The sequence below is a fragment of the Lampris incognitus genome, chromosome 9 (genome assembly GCF_029633865.1).
Source record: "Lampris incognitus isolate fLamInc1 chromosome 9, fLamInc1.hap2, whole genome shotgun sequence".
Lineage (NCBI taxonomy): Eukaryota > Metazoa > Chordata > Actinopteri > Lampriformes > Lampridae > Lampris > Lampris incognitus.
This window is the reverse complement of record NC_079219.1, coordinates 60,891,222-60,910,894: the sequence shown is the minus strand read 5'-3', so window position 1 is coordinate 60,910,894 and position 19,673 is coordinate 60,891,222. Positions and strand designations below refer to the sequence as shown.

Sequence of the window (19,673 nt, the reverse complement as noted above, 5' to 3'; positions counted from 1 at the left end):
AGCTTCCTCTGCCAACTGAAGCACTCCGGCTGCTGCACCACTGACTCCATCAACCTGAATGCTTCAGCTATAAGTACTGAACCCCAACATTAATGGCTAATAATAACACCGCTTCATGAGACTGATTTAATAAGACTGATTTGATTATTCCATCAATTTTAGTAGTTTAATTATAAATGAAACAACAGGTAGTTCCAACCAAGTCATTTGATTGGACAAGAGGCATTCCATGAATGCTGATATTCAATATAACAGCACTGGGACTTTTAATTATATGTCTCACTCCGCCACACAGGTGTTCTATTAATAACCATTAATTAGGCGACATTAATGGTCGTTATCAATATCAGATTTTAACAAACTTGCACAGCAAAGATGGATATATTTCCACAAAAAACATTTGAGTTACGTTACGAAAGGTCTACACAGCAAGCTGTGCAGCAAAATGTTTTGGTTCAGGTTGCCTGGCAACGGTCCAAGTTCAAGAGTGCAGTTGTGGAACTATTTGTTGGCGGAGCTAAATAAATAGTTAACAGTAACAAACAAATCATCATGTGCTGTGGCTTGTTACTGTTAACTAATAAATGGCGACTGTAGAACTGTTGTATAAAAGCTGCGGCCTCGTACCTACGACCGAATCACAGCCGTGCTGATATTCAGTCTCACATCACTCCCTCTCGTGTGATATTGCTTAAATATTAAACATTACTGGTCTGCTAAATGAGATGGTAAATTATAAAGTTGTAACTTGTAATACATTTGTGCGACTGGTTTTATGAGACCCACAATAATGCTGGCTGGTACATGAAGTGGCTTCTTCACAGCTCGCATGCTCTCGTCAGCTGTCGTTTGTACAATATTCGACTGCGCCCCATGCTGGCTTGGTGGTGAAGTGCAGCCATGCTGTCATTCACAAGAGACTACGGTGTGTTTAGTTCTTTTGGAAAATGTGTTTCTTTTAGCCTCTTTCTCTTGCGGACGCTGAAAAAACACATTACTTATTTGTGATAAAAAAAACGACCCCCACAGATGTCTGACGTCACTGCTCTCATGGGAGCCCAGCTCCCACCGGCTCCCCCATAACTCACATCGCCCCGGGTTGTCCTCCGCCTGCCTGGGTACTCTCCTCTGAACACACCGTCACTCGGACCGACGGTCTCTTTATGCAGTGCAGGTGAGAGTCAGACGTGTTGCATGCCATCACGCCGCTCACCGGGAACAAAATGTCATGCAACATCTGTCTCACTTCCTCATTCGATCTCTTATTTCCTGTTTTACCAGTACACGCAAGCAAGCACATGCACCCAGATACAGCTCATACTATATCTCCATCCACCCATCTTCCAAACCGCTGATCCTGCTCTCAGGGTCGCGGGGATGTTGAAGCCTATCCCAGCAGTCACTGGGCGGCAGGCGGGGAGACACCCTGGGCAGGCCGCCAGACCAGCACAGGGCCCACCCACCCACCCACCCACCCACACACACCCACCCACCCACACACACACACCCACCCACCCACCCACCCACCCACCCACCCACCCACACACACACACACACCTAGGGACAATTTAGTACGGTGAGTCACCTGACCTACATGTCTTTGGACTGTGGGAGGAAACCGGAGCCCCCGGAGGAAACCCACACAGACACGGGGAGAACATGGAAACTCCACACAGAGGACGACCCGGGACGACCCCCAAGGTTGGACTACCCCGGGGCTCTTATATAAAAAGAGAGTACACATACATGCACACATGTAATATTCATAAACACCATCACACATACAAACCTCTCTCCAGGTCACACTCTGGCGAGGATGCCCCGCTGCAGTCGCTCCGTGGCCCCAACACAGGGGACAGGAGTCCCAGGTCAGACAGCGACACGGTGCTGGGCAGGTCCAGGCTGCAGGGCCTCAACGACGGAGCCGGGGAACAGGAGGAGGAGGAGGATGAAGGACAGGGACTGGGTGATGGTGACGAAGAGGAGGAGATGCAGGAGGAGGAGGAAGAGGAGGTGGTGAAGGGGCATGCTGAGAGGAGCTCCTGGGGGCTGCTGGGGTAGGAGGAGCCCAGGCTGCAGGTGGAGCGTGTCTCCGAAGAGTCCTCCTCTGACATCAGAATACCGCCACACGCCTCGTCCTCCAAACACAAGGAAGTCACTGCGGGGGGTGGGGGGGGAGAGAAGAATGGAGGGAGGCGCAGAGAGATGAGGGGTAGAAAGGGGGGAAGGGAGAGGAAAGACCAGGAAAAATGAGATTGAAAATAACCAAAACATCACTTCGGTAGCACTTTAGTCCCATCAGAGCCTGACAGAGACAGCATTAGGAAGAGCGTGTGTGTGTGTGTGTGTGTGTGTGTGTGTGTTTGCATATGTGGGTGTGTGGATGGGGGTAACGAGAGGCTGTTTAAAGTACAGAAGTTAAAGATCTCTAAAACTATTTGGTTACAGCTTCATACTCATCACTCTATCCAACACTCTTCACTTCCAACACACTCTTGGCATATTCTTTCTTCAGGATTACCCCATTTCTCCTGCCATCCCTAACGTGGCAGAAGAGTTTGAACCCACTTTTCATGCCCCTGGCCGCCTTACTGCCCTTGCACAGACAGTATGTATCTACCTTCCTCCTCTCCATCATATCTACCAGCAAATTCCCTTTACCAGTCATAGTGTCAACATTCAAAGTTCTCACCTCTACACTTCTACCCTTCCTCCTCTCCCACTGCCTTCCCCCTCTTTTTCTCCTTTGCCCAACAGTAGCATGACCAATAGTAGTGGTGGCAGTTGCTGGTAACCCGGGCCTCAACCGATCAGGTATGGAAAGCCGATTTATGATCCGCATATTTGATTTGGCACAGGTTTTATGCCGGATGCCCTTCCTAATGCAACCCTCCTTTTATGCGGGCTTGGAACTGGCACTAAGAATGCACTGGCTTTTGCATCCCCCAGCGGCTGGGTTTTCCTACCAAAATACCACATAAATCCACTAATCTCAGTCAAACTTGCATTAACACAGTGGCAGAAACCGCTTCCATTTGTTTAATTCTGTATTAGAAACTGATTCTATTTCCAGCTAAATAACAAGCTAGGCTATCTGATGTTTCTACCAAGGAAGTAGGACACATCAGTTCTCTGTAAGATGTATTTTGGACTTCCCAGCCATACTTACTGGAAATACCGTCTGACTCCATCTTGAAGCTTGAGAGGTCATCCCCGGTGACGCCGTCGCCCTCAGCGCCCACACCACGCTCCCGGGGGCCCATAGCACAGCTGCGCCGTCGCTCGTGGATCTCATCAGAAATCCTCTCCAGGTTCCTGAGGGCCGTTTTATACTCATCTTTAGCCTGGGTCAGCTTGGCCTGAAGCTCGTCCACGTTCTTCTTCAGGTGCTAGGGAAGGAAAATGGAGGGAGGGAGAGAGAGAGAGAGAGAGAGAGAGAGAGAGAGAAGAGGATGTAAAAATAAAAATGCAGGGTGTCCGGGTAGCGTGGCAGTCCATTCCGTTGCCTACCAACGTGGGGATAGCCAGTTCGAATCCCTGTGTTACTTCTGGCTTGGTCAGGCGTCCTACAGACAAAATTGGCTGTGTCCGTGGGTGGGAAGTCGGATATGGGTATGTGTCCTGGTCACTGCACTAGTGCCTCCTCTGATCGGTCAGGACACCTTGTTCGGGGGGAGGGGGAACTGGAGGGAATAGCGTGATCCTCCCATACGCTACGTCCCCCTGGTTAAACTCCTCACTGTCAGGAGAAAAGAAGCGGCTGGCGACTCCACATGTATGGGAGGAGACATATGGTAGTCTGCAGCCCTCCTCGGATTGGCAGAGGGGGTGGAGCAGAGACCAGGATGACTCAGAAGAGCGGGGTAATTGGCCAAGTACAATTGGGGAGAGAAAGGGGAAAATATCAAATAAAATAAAATAAAAATGCATCAGAATGAGCAGTTTAACAGAGTTTAATGGACTGAATACTAACGACTAACCGTCTGGATTACTGAAATGGAGTCCTGTCTGGGATACCTAGCAAAGCCCTAGACAGGCTTCAGTATGTGCAGAATTCAGCTGCCAGGGTGCTCACCTGCACCAAGCCCTGGCAACACATCCCAACCTTGTCCACTTTCAATGACTGCCAGTGAAATCCCACATTTCTTATCAACTCCTCCTCCTCACCTATAAATCCCTCCATGCCCATACCCCCCAGTACCTATCAGACCTCCTCAACCGCTATATTCCGTCCCAGAATCTGAGGTCCGCAGACACAGGTTTGCCTTCCATCCCCCACACCAGCCTGCGGACTTCTGGGGATAGAGCCTTTAGTGTGGCAGCCCCCACCCTTTGGAACTCTATTCCAGCAGAGATCCACAACACCGCTTCTTTGGACAATTTTAAAAGACTACTGAAAACCTACCTTTTTACTAAGGCCTATGGTGTGTAGTCTTCTGATCTTTGTTTTAAACTTTTTTGTTCTTATCTAGTGAAAAGCGTCCTTGGGTTCCTTAAAAGGCACTATACAAAACTAAGTTGTTGTTGTTGTTGTTGAACAATGTCAAGACTAAATCTTGTTTAATGGAAACGTGACTAGTGGCACATTGGTTGACGCAACACAGAAACATGCTACCTGTGTGGCCTGGGAGCAGCTTGCTTGATTTGTTTGCTGAATGTCTGTCACGGATCCATGCGGACATGTTTAAAACAATGTGAAAAGAGACATGAAAACACCAAGCAAGGCAAAAACACAGTAAGAAAACTACTTCCCAGGCCTGATTAACAACAGACCCAACATATGGAAGAAATCAACCGCTTTGCCTTGACATTTTGTGTCAAAAGAAGGATTTATAGCTCAAGGCATGGCTGCTGCTGTCAGTACTACCATGGTGATACTAGTTCTCAAACAAGTATTGCCTGATAATACTAGTTTTTCACAGACCATATGGTGTTTATTTCATTTAGAAGACTTGAGTAACTTGTAATGAAAACCTAATTTCATGTAGTGAAGAATCTGATTTCATCTGCTGCCATATCTGAAAACACTGGACTTCATCAGTGAGCCAGAGACGACACACTACACCATCTGAGTGCCTGTGCAGGACTACCATGGCGGTGCGTGTACACTGTGCTGTAGTAGAGAGTCGGAACGTTCTTCTCTGCCACCGCCAGACCGCCACAACCAGAGGCAGCAGCAAACAACTCAGAGGAAGAGACGTGTCGACTGATTGGGTCAAATCTCATGTAGCTAGACTTCAAGTCACAGGTGAGATGTGTACATACAAATCATTACCAGTGTTGTACAACAGCCAGTTGTATTTCTGACTGAAGCGTTGTTGCATGTGTTCCTCAGTTTCTAACATTAAGTGGTCCGGACAAGGACTTCACTCAGCTGTGCTGCTGTCGGCTGCTGTGCTGAGACTTCATTCCTGATGTTATTTAGATATTATCTTTTTCTTAACTCGGGGTCATTCTTCTTGACCATGCTATAGGGTTTTGGGTTCATCAACCATGATTAAAAATCTGTGGGAAACTGTTCCATTGCAGTGATATGACCCATAATTACATTGCTAAAATGTTTCATATTTAAACATACAGTAACCACACGGTACAAAAACCGGTCACTTTACTACTTTTAGGTGTAGGCACTTTGAACCACAGGTGATGGCATCTACGCTCCAAAGCAGATGACCACTGATCAAACCGTAAAAGCGGAATATGAGAACAACATCAACACGGCTCATAACACCCAGACAGGCTTTTTAAAAGTCAACCAGAGGAAGACGCTGGCTCTTTACATACCTCTAACTGCAGATAATACTTTGCCTTCATCTCAAAGTAGGGCCTGTGAAATAGAAGTCAGGAGAAGATGGAGACAGAGAGAGAGAAATGAGACACATGAGAAAAAGATTACAGTGCAAAAAAACAAAACACCAAGTAACCTAGAAAAGCTCTTTCCTTATATCATCACCATGGCAACCTGATGAAAATGAGGGAGTGAGAACGACAGAGAGAGGGATGAGGGGGGTGTAGTGTTGGATGAAGCAGCTATACAGACAGGATTACCACACACCACAGACGGTACAGAGAAAACCACATGAAACACTGCTTCCTGAAATGAAACATTGAAGACGGTTGACTGATTAACTCTCAGCCTGAAACGCCAGCAAGCGTCACTTCATCTGCACTCTTGGTTTTCTAACAGTGATATGAGGATAACTAAATGTAAATCAGCAGAGTGACGGTATGTCAGCTGCACTGTAGGTCTTGAACTGTGCTGTTGTCTGGCTCAGTAATTCCTCTGAATCACATCCAGTTTATCACATCCAGATGAGTCAGCTCATCTGGACACGTTTATTGACAGGAACGTTTCATCACTCATCTACGTGACCTTAGTGATGAAATGTAATAAAGACTGAGTCCAGATGAACTCATTCACCTTTCTGTGGTGTCCTTACCTGGATTACTGAGCATGCATCAAGATTTTATTATCCTATATTTCATTTCATAGCTCCTTAAACCGTACATTTCATCTCAAGCTACTACTACTACTACTACTACTACTTTCGGCTGCTCCTGTTAGGGGTCGCCACAGTGGATCATCCATTTCCATCTCTTCCTGTCTTCTGCATCTTCCTCTGTCACACCAGCCACCTGCATGTCCTCCTTCACCACATCCATAAACCTCCTCTTTGGCCTTCCTCTTTTCCTCTTTCCTGGCAGCTCCATATTCAGCATCCTTCACCCAGTATACCCAGCATCTCTCCTCCACACATGTCCAAGCCATCTCAATCTTGTCTCTCTTCCTTTGTCTCCAAACCGCCCAACCTGAACTGTCCATCTAATATACTCGTTCCTAATCCTGTCCTTCTTCGTTACTCCCAGTGAAAATTTTAGCATCTTCATCTCTGCCACCTCCAGCTCCACCTCCTGTCTTTTCATCAGTGCCACTGTCTCCAAACCATATAACATAGCTGGTCTCACAACCATCCTGTAAACCTTCCCTTTAACTCTTGCTGGTACCCTTCTGTCGCAAATCACTTCTGAAACTCTTCTCCACCCACTCCACCCTGCCTGCACTCTCTTCTTCACCTCTCTTCTGCACTCCCCGTTACTTTGGACAGTTGACCTCAAGTATTTAAACTCATCCACCTTCATCACCTCCACTCCTTGCATCCTCACCATTCCACTGTCCTCCCTCTCATTCACGCATAGGTATTCCGTCTTGCTCCTACTGACTTTCATTCCTCTTCTCTCCATTGCATACCTCCACCTCTCCAGGCTCTCCTCCACCTTCACCCTACTCTCGCTACAGATCACAATGTCATCTGCGAACATCATCGTCCATGGAGACTCCTGCCTGATGTCGTCTGTCAACCTGTCCATCACCATTGCAAACAAGAAAGGGCTCAGAGCCGATCCTTGATGTAATCCCACCTCCACCTTGAACCCATCTGTCATTCCAACCGCACACCTCACCACTGTCACACCTCCCTCATACATATCCTGCACCACCCCTACATACTTCTCTGCAACTCCTGACTTCCTCATACAGTACCACACCTCCTCTCTCGGCACCCTGTCGTATGCTTTCTCTAAATCTACAAAGACACAATGCAACTCCTTCTGGCCTTCTCTATACTTCTCAATCAACATTCTCATAGCAAACATCACATCTGTGGTGCTCTTTCATGGCATGAAACCATACTGCTGCTGCTGATCATCACCTCTCCTCCTCTTAACCTAGCTTCTATTACTCTTTCCCATATCTTCATGCTGTGGCTGATCAACTTTATACCTCTGTAGTTGCTACAGTTCTGCACATCACCCTTGTTCTTGAAAATCGGTACCAGTATGCTTCTTCTCCACTCCTCAGGCCTCCTCTCACTTTCCAAGATTGTGTTAAACAATCTAGTTACAAACCCCACTGCCATCTCTCCTAAACATCTCCATGCCTCCAAAGATATGTCATCAGGTCCAACTGCCTTTCCACTCTTCATCCTCTTCATAGCTGCCCTCACCCGAACTTCCTGATTCACTATCCCTACATCATCCAACCTGCTCTCTCTCTCATTTTCTTCATTCATCAGCCCCTCAAAGTACCCCTTCCACCTTCTCAGCACACTCTCCTCGCTTGTCAGCACATTTCCATCTCTATCCTTGATCGCCCTAACTTGCTGCACATCCTTTGCAGCTTGGTCCCTCTGTCTAGCCAATCGGTACAAGTCCTCTTCTCCTTCCTTAGTGTCTAATCTGTCATACAACTCACCATACGCCTTTTCCTTTGCCTTTGCCACCTCTCTCTTTGCTTTACGCTGCATCTCCTTGTACTCCTGTCTACTTTCTTCATCTCTCGGACTATCCCACTTCTTCTTTGCCAACCTCTTCCTCTGTATAATTTGCTGTACTTCCTCATTCCACCACCAAGTCTCCTTGTCTTCCTTCCTCTGTCCTGATGACACACCAAGTACCTTCCTAGCTGTCTCCCTCACTATTTCTGCAGTGGTTGCCCAGCCATCTGGCAACTCTTCACTACCACCCAGTGCCTGTCTTAACTCCTGCCTGAACTCCACACAACAGTCTTCCTTCTTCAACTTCCACCATTTGATCTTCGGCTGTGTCTTCACTCGCTTCCTCTTCTTGGTCTCCAAAGTCATCCTACAGACCACCATCCGATGCTGCCTAGCTACGTTCTCCCGTCACCACCTTGCAGTCTCCAATCCCTTTTAGATCGCGCCTTCTACATAAGACATAGTCCACCTGTGTGCACTTTCCTCCACTCTTGTGCGTCACCCTGTGTTCCTCCCTCTTCTTGAAAACATTTCATCTCAAGCTCTCCACTCAAAATACAGGGCTCCTGTGTGTACCCCAAGTTAAAAAGAAGTGAGCTGGTGGCAGGGCCTTTTCCTATCTGGCCCCGTTCTTGTGGAATAACCTGCCTGCTGCCATCAGACAATAAGAGTCATGGATCTCCCCCCACTATTTTACCTTTCCAGTGATGCAATTTTGCCCTGCCCTTAAAACTGCAGTGGAATATCAGTTGATGAAGAAGAAACTGTGGTGGAATACCAGTTGGTGAAGAAGAAACTGTGGTGGAATACCAGTCGGTGAAGAAGAAACTGCGGTGGAATACCAGTTGGTGAAGAAGAAACCGTGGTGGAATACCAGTCGGTGAAGAATAAACTGCGGTGGAATACCAGTTGGTGAAAAAGAAACTGCGGTGGAATACCAGTTGGTGAAAAAGAAACTGCGGTGGAACACCAGTTGGTGAAGAAGAAACTGCGGTGGAACACCAGTTGGTGAAGAAGAAACTGCGGTGGAACACCAGTTGGTGAAGAAGAAACTGCGGTGGAATACCAGTTGGTGAAGAAGAAACCGTGGCGGAATACCCGTTGTTGAAAAAGAAACTGTGGTGGAATACCAGTTGGTGAAGAAGAAACCGTGGTGGAATACAAGTTGGTGAAGAAGAAACTGCGGTGGATTACCAGTTGATGAAGAAGAAACTGCGGTCGAATACCAGTTGGTGAAGGAGAAACTGTGGTGGAATACCAGTTGGTGAAAAAGAAACTGCGGTGGAACACCAGTTGGTGAAGAAGCCAGAATCTGCCCTATTTCTACAGTTATTTAATAGGATGAGTCCAGCAAATGTTCAGGGATGTTTTGTAATTTCATGTCATTGGCTGGGTACAGGAACATTTTGACTGTGATTGCAGAACCTTCAATGTTGAACTCAAGGTCATCTGTGGATCACCTCAGTGGTTAGCAATGTTGCCTCACAGCAAGAAGGTCCTGGGTTCGAACCCCAGGCCGTCCCAGGTCCTTTCTGTGTGGAGTTTGCATGTTCTCCCCGTGTCTGTGTGGGTTTTCTCCCACCAGCAAAAAGACATGCATGTTAGAGTTACTACTCCTGTCTGTGCCCCTGAGCAAGGCAATGGAAAGAAGAGCTGGAGTTGGTCTCTGGGCGCTGCACAGAGGCCGCACACTGCTCCTAGCTACATGGCTAGGATGGGTTAAATATAAACCCCATGGGGATTAATAAAGTATATCTTATCGTAAATTAAAAAACAGAACAGCAGTACTTTTATAAAACTGATTTTAAAATGTTATCTGCTCTACACTGTAGTATAGTTATGTTTACATGTTTACTCAGCTGAACATTACTTTTTATTGTGTTTGCCAACACAATGTACCATTATGTTCATTCCAACTCTTTTGACCCAGCCACTCTCAGGGGTCCCAAAGACCACAAGTATGAAGTGAACTTAGAAAGATCTCTGCTTTTTAAAAGGTCTTGCTAGGTGGCTACTGGGCAAGTCCCAGGTTTGCTTTCGAACAACTTCAGTGAATAAAATATAAATTGAAATAGATATTACAGACCCACCTATTTAAACATGACTGCATTTCAAGATCAATTTTCCTCAACTTGTAAAAACGTTTGATGGGTTGCTAAAAGGAAGCTGGTCACAGATCAGCAAATGTATTATTAACATCAAACATCAACATTTAAGAAGAGGAACATCTTGTTTGGTTAAACGCCCCGTTAACACCCGAGTTCCCCTTTACACCTGACCTCATGTCACCGAAACAAAACCAGAAAGTAAATGAAAGAAGTCAGTATCCCAGAAAGTTGAATCGGTTCATCTGGACTGGAACTGAAACTGGTCGTTGGTTTGGGTGGTTATGCCGCTGTATTGTTTATAAAGGTGGGGACACCTGCAGTCAGTGGAGACTGAACAGGTCACTTAGATGATGATAAACGTTTCTGTCAATAAACGTTGTGTCCAGATGAACTGATTCAACTTTCTGGGACTTCCCTACCTGGATTATTGAGCATGCATCAAGACAAAGAAGTCAGGAGTGTGTTTCCACAGAATAGAGAAGCATCCAGTGGCTGCTAACAGATTATCACATCTCGGCTGCCTGTCTCACATGTTTGCAGACCTACTTGGACTTGTTGATGGTACGTTTGAGTTTCTTCTCCAGCTGCTTCATGCGGCTCATGGTCGCTGTGTATTTGGCTGCCGTGTCCTTGTGCACCAGCTCGCTCCTAGTCTTGGTTTGCTCCGCCTCCATCACCTGCAACAGCCAATCACCAACCAACGATGTTGCTTTTGGAACATTTAATTCTATTTTTTTAATTTTATCAACATTGACCTCAATTTTTTAGATGCTTTTCTGTCAAGCAGAAAAACAGATGAGCATTTTATTTGAAAACAAAAAAAAAAAAAAGATTGATATATGCTCTACATGTAGCATACTGAGATGTGGTCGATCATTTGTCAACTGAATGATATATTTTCTAGCAGAGGTACCCAGCAATGCTGGGGAAAATGTTGTCACCAAAACAACCAACACCATCTACCGCCGCAAATCACCACAAAATAAACTCAATTTCACAAATAAATCAAAACTTTTTTACCTGGTTTTTGAAATATTTTTCAAACTGTGCAATCCTTGGAAAGTGCTGATTCTAAAGATACCTTTTCTTTGTGTTCTACAATGAGTATTTCTGGAGTTTTAAGCGAACATACATACATACACTCTTGCTATATATAGATATTTATGATATGATACATGTGATAAACGAATGTCGAATAAACGAATGTTATTGATGAAAATGATCAAATGTCATAATTTTCAATCCATTCATCGAGCTTCTTTGCTAATGTGTGTATTGATCACCGCAAAGCCGCCACCCATAAATCTGGCATTGCTCGGGGAAAATGTTCTCACCAAAACAACCAACACGATCTGATCTTTACAATATAATTGATGATGAAATATAGGATAATTTATGATACGATACATGTGATAAACGAATGTTGAATAAGCGAATGTTATTGATGAAAATTATCAAATGTATAATTTTCAATCCAGATGGAAAATGTTTAAAGCCACTTAGGCTAAGTTCAGTCATAATGACATAGTAGTATTTGCATGAGTAATGGGGGAGATGTTTTGTTTGTGGACACTACACTCCATCGCCACTCGGTGGCACTGTGAGACGATGGATGGTGGAGAGGGACTGGTGTAAGGGGACAGAAGAAGAATAAGAAGAGTGAGCAAAATAAACCCAACTTCGCAAATAAATAAAAAATGTTACTTGGTTTTTGAAATATTTTTCAAACTGCAATGCTTGAAAAGTGCTGATTTTAAAGATACCTTTCTTTTTGTTCTACAAGGAGTATTTCTGGAGTTTTAAGCAAACATACAAACATACACTCTCGCTCTATATATATATATATATATATATATATATATACACATGTTTGCCAACATCTATCACCAAACCAAACGTTCTTGTGGTTCTTCCTCTTGTTGTAAAATAGCTAAATTACTTTTAGTTTATTGGAAGTTATACCAGCATTAAACAGCACCGGATGAACATACAGTAGTTCTTCTAGCAAAACAGGGTTTACCAAATTATCTCACCTTAAAACAAATTAATTAATTAAAAAGAACTGAGTAAAATAACGGTTACAATAAAAGAAATCCTAAATGAGAATACATTTCAACAGTATTCTGATTTTGGCCGTTACCACCTCCACCACCTGCCAACCTCCTCAAAATCCTCACCCGTTGAGTGGCGTGGTTGAGCATCTCCTGCCATGCAGAGTCAAACTGTCGGTTGTCCTCCTCCAGGAGCCTCTGCTCAGCCAGGGAGATGGTCTCCTTAGCAGCCCGCAGAACCTCTGTGGCCCTCTGGAAGTCCTGGGTGGCTTTCTGGGCTTCCAGCTGGGCCTGAGGATCAGACAGAAGGGAAGGAAGACTGTTAGCAAAGGCCTGGACTGCAGTATCAGTCTAGGCTTTTGTTAACATGAAATGTTCAATTTCGGGATTTTCTTCAGGACGTGCATGGACCCATGCAGGACCACTCTGGCCCCAACTGTGATGGCTCCATTCCATAATAGCCCTGCCTCCTGTTTGTGTGTGTGTGTGTGTTCTCCTGGATTGCCACCTTGCTGTGGTAGAGAAGCTTGCGTGTAGTAATGACCTCAAGAGCTATGCTGTCTGGAGCTTGGCTCCTGGTAGGGTCACCTAAGGCAGATAGGTCAAAGGGGAGGTCCCAGACGAAGCATGACCCAACATAGACCTCAATGGTAGAACTGGCGGAAGACAATGCCAGTGAAGGCGGATGAAGGCTGCAACAGAGGGTGGTCTCCAATCGTCTTGGTTCTTCATGCCATTGGACTCTGGCCATCCCCCGTCAAGGACCGTGTGGTGGCTACAGGCACATCAGCCTCTCCAGTAAAAAGCTGTCACATGCAGGCATCCTCTTGCAAGGATACCCACAAAGACCTAGAAGGAGGACAGTCATACTCGACTCCGAGTGACTGCCGATGATGATGAGTGTGTGTGTGTGTGTGTGTGTGTGTGACAGAGTAATCACAACATTTGTACATTTTAAGAGTATTTACCACTATATGTACAAGTAAGAGGATATATGTGTATGGAACTGGTTTGTGAGGCATGGTCTAAATTCAAAAACATTCCATCCAACATCACTAAACCCAACAAAACTGTTTGAAAATGTCCTCATCACAAAAAAGAGCTCAAGCGGGTGTCAGCAACATAAGCAGAGAGGGTTACTGAACACAGCAGCGGTGAGGGCTACATCTGAAGGGAAGTGGATTCCTCTGACCTACTTACGGCTCCACTGAGTTAGCGTACCCTCGCTAACTCCAAGTACCAATGCTAATGTCTCACTACACCAGTGCCCTCTCGGGATCACCATGTCATGTCCGTCTTGCTCGCTTGACCTCATGAGTATGCTGGTGTTTGTATGTGTCTCATTCTACATCTGAGGACGTGGTCACGTTTGCCTTTTCAACACATTTTTTGTCATCCAATCACGGTAGGACGCATCAACTGTCAAGTCTGGCTGCTCCAAGCTCGGCTCCAGCTCCCTGTCCTCATGTCATCGTCCCACCACATGCTACTTCCTGTCCTGCAAATGCAGCACAAAGGACTTTATCTCTGTTTGGAAAGTGTCACTGGACCGTGTTTCTGTCAGTACTTTTTGTTTCACGAGCTGCTTTTTAGTTCGTTTTTGGAAGACAGTTTTACGGTTCTTATAAAACAGTGTTGAACATGGAGAATGTTATGGAAGGAGAATGTCGCACACAGGGGGACTTTCCCTAACTAATGAACGTAATCCAATCTGAAACAATGAAGTTGGGCCTCCGTCAGCACTGAAGTGATGAAAATCCTTCATAGTTGTACAAGACACGAGGCTCTCTCTTGAACCACATTGTCATTTTACTGGCTGTGTCGCACTGGCAGATAGAATCTGATGACTACCTGAACAGGCAGCTCGCAATGAAGAGTCACATTTGAATACGCACATACAGACAAGAGATATCTGCATTTGATACGAAGTCACACTAAAAAGTGTCATTACCCTGTCTGTCTGTCTGTCTGTCGGTCTTGTCCTAAAACCCTTTGAGAATGTAGACTTGTCTTCCTCTCTCTGTCTCCACCTCTCACATTCCTTTGCCTCTCTAAAACAAAAATGAAATAAACTTCAGAATAAATCAACTTTATGATAACAAAAAACCCCATCCTGACCACCAAACAGACATCAGCTGCAGGGGCTGGAGGGAAGGGCCAGCCAGGGAACCACCAAACAACATGTGTCTCGTTTCTTGGTCTTTTCCCTGACGAGAAGCAGCGATGCAGTACATGGTCGGGCCTTGTGACATCACTGTGTGCCGGCTGTAATTCCTTTAGCCGTGACTGTCATTACACTGACGCAGCAGAAAGATAAACAGTCTCCGTCTTGTTGTGATCATGTGAAACATCGTGTGTGCCGCGATGTCTGAATGTGTATGCTGACTAACCGATGTGCGTCTATGGAGTCTATTCTGATGACGGCCTGCATGTGGCAGACAGCTGTGTGAATAAACAGTTCACCTTCCACCACAGAAAGACAGACGGTACTCATTAATGAGATCAGCTGGTAGCTGTGAATGGCAAAAATGTGACATATTGTAGTGTTGTATGTGAGGTGCTGTTGTCCCCGCTCCATGCAAATAGCTTAACCACTGTATGGCGTGAGTAGTGAATTCACCCCTGTGTGATGGTGATCCATACGGTTGTTTAAATCTGATGCATCTGACGCACTGACAGCAGAAAGGAGGCCAGTGACAGCAGTCCTTCTTATCTCTGCCTCAAACTCCAAGATGTGGGCTGACATGTCACGTTTTACACCAGACTTCAAACCAACACACTCTTTCTTCCTTCACCCATCTTACCCTCTTTCTCCATCTCTCTCCGTCTCTCTCTCTCATACACACACACACACACACACACACACACACACACACACAGGAGCACACTTGAAATAGGGAATCTTGCATCGCTTGATTTTTGTGAGTATTATGGTACAAATATCAAACAAAACCACAAGAACTCATTTGAACACAAAGAACAAGATGAGCAGAGCCAGACAGACTGACTTGAAGTGGGTCAGAACTAATACCTGAAGAGAGCATTCCGCTCATGTATGGACTGTACTGTATGTGATGTGTTCACTGCCTTCTTCATTTGCGCCATCATTATCTGCTGTAGAGAAGAGTCTCAGCTGCTGTGATGACCCAGTTTCCCCCACAGGGTTTGTAAAGTTTTGTGTCATCTCGTGTACTTTGTCCCTGTTCTGATGCTGGCAGTAATGCAGTGCAACACTGGGCTAGCTCCTGTGACTGACTGCAGATCGCCTGCGATGTCTCCGAAAAGGCAAAAGATGGAAAACGCAATTCGACTGTGAAGTATGAAGCTGTCATATGCACTCAAAAAAGAAGAGCATGACAGAAGAACTGAACAACCCCCCAGCTCTAAGTGGCTGTCAATCAAACCCCTCTCTAGCTCTCCACCCCTTCTGTATCATTTCAGCCACAGGCAAGCAACACACCAGCCCTGTCCTCCTAAAGCCAGACTTTAATGTCCACACTCAGAAGACTGCTAGAGAGAGAGAGAGAGAGAGAGAGAGAGAGAGAGAGAGAGAGAGAGAGAGAGAGAGAGAGAGAGAGAGAGAGAGAGAGAGTGCTGAAAAGAGACATGCTGAAGAAGAGCTTCTGAATTAATATTGAACTTTTGGATTGTTAAGAGAGAGATAAACATGTAGAACAAGAGAAATACCTTCATAAGGCAGATTGACAGCTGGGAAACCTCAGTGTAAATTCAGTTTATTCAACTTTGATTTGCTAAGTAAAGCAGGCTAACGTTACTGGCTAGCTAGCTAACTAGTTAGCTCTACACAAGCCTTCTCTAATCTTCCTACGCCGTGAGCCTCAGATTCCTGTTTAAAAAAGAAGAAGAAGAGCAAAGCTATTTTTTCTATCAAACCAGGCAAGAAATATCACTCTTGCTACAAGACATGTACAATACATTTACAAAGTTATGTTTTTATTAGCTAGCTTAACATTCCAGCTTTGTTTATTAGTCTGCCACAACAACATGGCCACTGTGTTCCCCTGTTGTTTTTTAGTTCCCAGAGGAGATAAAATCAGAGGACAGAAGAATACAGTTCAGACATAAGAGTCCAAAGAGAATACGCATGAGACTTTATATGCTGATCATGCTAATAATACTGGTGTTGTTACCAACTTGCTCTTTTATCATCATTATCGGCGGTCACTCGAATTGAGTATGACTGCCCTATATGGAGGACACCTGTGTGTGACTTTTGTTTAACATGGGGAGACTGGTGCACAGACAGCCACCACATGGTCCTTGACAGATATGAGTCAGGATCCAGTAGGATGGAGTCCAAGATGACTGGGGGCCCATTTCTGCTGCAGCACTGCTCAAAGCTCCCCCATGCCTGGCCAAGATAACCAGCATCCAAACCACCACACTGTCAGCCTCCTGATAGCCAGATCAGCTCTTCTAGAGGTGGAGCTCACTGAGCAGAGAGAACAGCTGCTCCCCACCAGCACCATACCACACCCTGGCCTCCAGGAACAACTCAGCCAGTGTAAGCACCAGCTGGAGACTGTTAGACAAGAGCTGAAAGAAAAGACCTCCAGCCTGCAGAAGGACAATCAGGCCCTCACCATTGAAGAGAATAGCGCAGGTGAGAGATGACAGCTGCAGCTAAGAAAATAGACTGTAGGGATCTCTACCAACACAGAACAGCCACAACCCCTTACCCCCCAAACCCTCCCACCACTGAGCCCCCACCAACCAGCAAGGATGCAGCAGAGAGAGGCTCTCAAGCCCCCTGTACCCCCCCCCCCAGCATATCACACCGTCAGCCCACCACCCTGAAAAAAGACACTGAGGTTGCTATCCTTATTAATTCAAATGGCAAGTTCATTCAAGAAAAAAAAACTCTTTCCCAACACAAAAGTGTCAAAGATCTGGTGCCCCACAACAGAGGATGCACTCCACACTGAGTTTGGCACACCAGGCCATACTCTGATCCACACCAGCACCAAGAACCTGCGGGAAGAACAGGAAAAGGTTGGTAGTGTGGTCACCAGAATAGTAGAGAAAGCATCTGTTTCCTTCCCAGATTCATGCATCACCATCTCTACCCTGCTACCCTGCAGAGACTTTCACGGTGAACACTGACATCACCAGAGAGTGTGCCTCATTTCCTAATGTGCATGTTGTACATCATCCATCCATAAGTCCTGAGTACCTGTACGACCACTTCCACCTTAACAAAGCAAACAGTGGGCATGTTTACCAAAACACTGAAGGATGTGGCACTGGGCCATTAATGCCTCCATCTCATACCAGCCAGAGGACCTCCCAGGGACCCCCTCAGGGACCCCTATGATGCCCCAGACCCCATCAGGAGCCAAAGACCTCCCAGATATCCACCCAGACCCAGCACACCTAACAGCCCCCCCTCCCACCCCCCACCCACCAGAACATCACCATCTCCAGCAGCACAGCCAGACAGGCCCTGGCTCAGGCTACTACCCCCCACCAGACCACAGACTCCACCAGAACCAAGAGCCTAGCCCTCGGTCCCTGCCCAGCCCCAGCCCACAGTAACAGCATGCAGAACCACACCAGGCCCCACACAGCTACGCAGAGTTCTTGCAAGGACGAGTGGACTCTGAAGGGATGAGGGAGATTAAACAGCTCCTCCAGTATATCTGCAATAAGCTGAACTAGTGTTACAATGAAACATACCCGCACACACACACACACACACACACACACACACACACAAACTTAGCTGTACATACACACATGGAAACACGCACGCACATGCACGCACACTTACAAAATGCAGTATTTATATCCTTCAATGTTTGCACCTCTCTTACAAATCCAATAGTTACTGTTTTATCTTGATTTACCCGTACCATCTCCATTTTGTAATGAAATCCCTGTCAGTATGCACACCTAAATCTTCAGCCTTTGGGCTTAAAAGTTTAGCCCCGGAACGCAAAACAAACCTTAAAGATATCGACATCATCATTGTACAGGAGACACGGTGTAAAGATGACACCGTCACCCACCAATGGTTATAGAGAAATAGTAGTACCATCTCAGAAACACAGCAACACCAACCGAGGTAGGCAATCTGGAGGATTCATCGTTTGGTATGAATCTGATCCACAGAATCAAAAAATAATACATATGGTTAAACTAAAGAAAAAGCTCCTTGAACAGAAAGGACTGGTTTATCTGTGCAATATATACCCCCCCCCCCCAAATCCCCCTACTTCTCAGAGGACATCTTCCCCACCCTTGAGACAGAGACATGTAATTTCCAGGCCCAGGGAAATGTGCTCATATGTGGGGACACAAACGCATGCACAGGAACACTTGCTGACCTCACAGATCCACAAGGGGACATTTACATCTCCAGTGACAATATCTCTCACCTTTTCACTCTCCCCCACAGGAGCAACAGTGAGCAGGTCATCAACAAGAGTGGAAGAGACCTCCTGCAGCTCTGTCAGAGCCTCAGTCTGTACATTGTCAATGGTAGGACACGGGGTACAGCCTGGATAGATTCACCTACTGCTCACCTCTTGGCCACAGTACTGTAGGTTATATAATCAAGAGACCTTGACCCTTCCTCTCTCAGCTCATTCACTGTCAAACCACTGACCCCTCTGTCTGATCACAGCCACATTACCCTGTTTTAGTGTGGAATGGTGGCCCAGTGGTTAGCACTGTTGCCTCACAGCAAGAAGTTCCTGGTTCGAACCCCAGGCCGTCCCAGGTCCTTTCTGTGTGGAGCTTGCATGTTCTCCCCGTGTCTGTGTGGGTTTCCTCCGGTGCTCCGGTTTCCTCCCACCATCAAAAAGACATGCATGCTAGGGTTAATACTCCTGCCTGTGCCCCTGAGCAAGGCAATGGAGAGAAGAAGTGGAGTTGGTCCCTAGGTGCTGCAGCTGTCCCCTGCTGCTGTACAATAGGATGGTTACATGCAGAGAACAAATTCACTGTAACAATACAATTCGTTTTAAGAATAAAATGACTAAATAAACTGGCTTCCTTTCTTTCTTCTTATTAAAGATCACACATGAAAATGGCACACACACACACACACACACACACACACACACACTAAGCTGTACAATATCAGAAATAACACCCTTTTAGGTAACTTTCTGGATTTTACATACTCCCACAGTAAAGAAAGCCTAAACATCTAGCAGTAAACTACTACTACTACTACTACTACCACCACCTCCACCACCACTGCTACCACTACTACT

The 19,673-nt window shown here is 45.9% G+C and overlaps 1 protein-coding gene across 1 annotated transcript in view; it reads right to left on the bottom strand.

Moving 5' to 3' along the window:
* The window catches only part of sh3bp5b (SH3-domain binding protein 5b (BTK-associated)), a 48,079-nt gene that overhangs the window by 2,548 nt on the left and 25,858 nt on the right, over positions 1-19,673 (bottom strand). The window contains exons 4-8 of the mRNA XM_056286306.1: positions 12,559-12,723; positions 10,928-11,058; positions 5,785-5,827; positions 3,170-3,389; positions 1,790-2,158 (exon numbers count right to left, since the gene is read on the bottom strand). Coding sequence (XP_056142281.1) covers positions 1,790-2,158; positions 3,170-3,389; positions 5,785-5,827; positions 10,928-11,058; positions 12,559-12,723 — 928 coding nt within the window. The remainder of the gene's footprint in view (positions 1-1,789; positions 2,159-3,169; positions 3,390-5,784; positions 5,828-10,927; positions 11,059-12,558; positions 12,724-19,673) is intronic.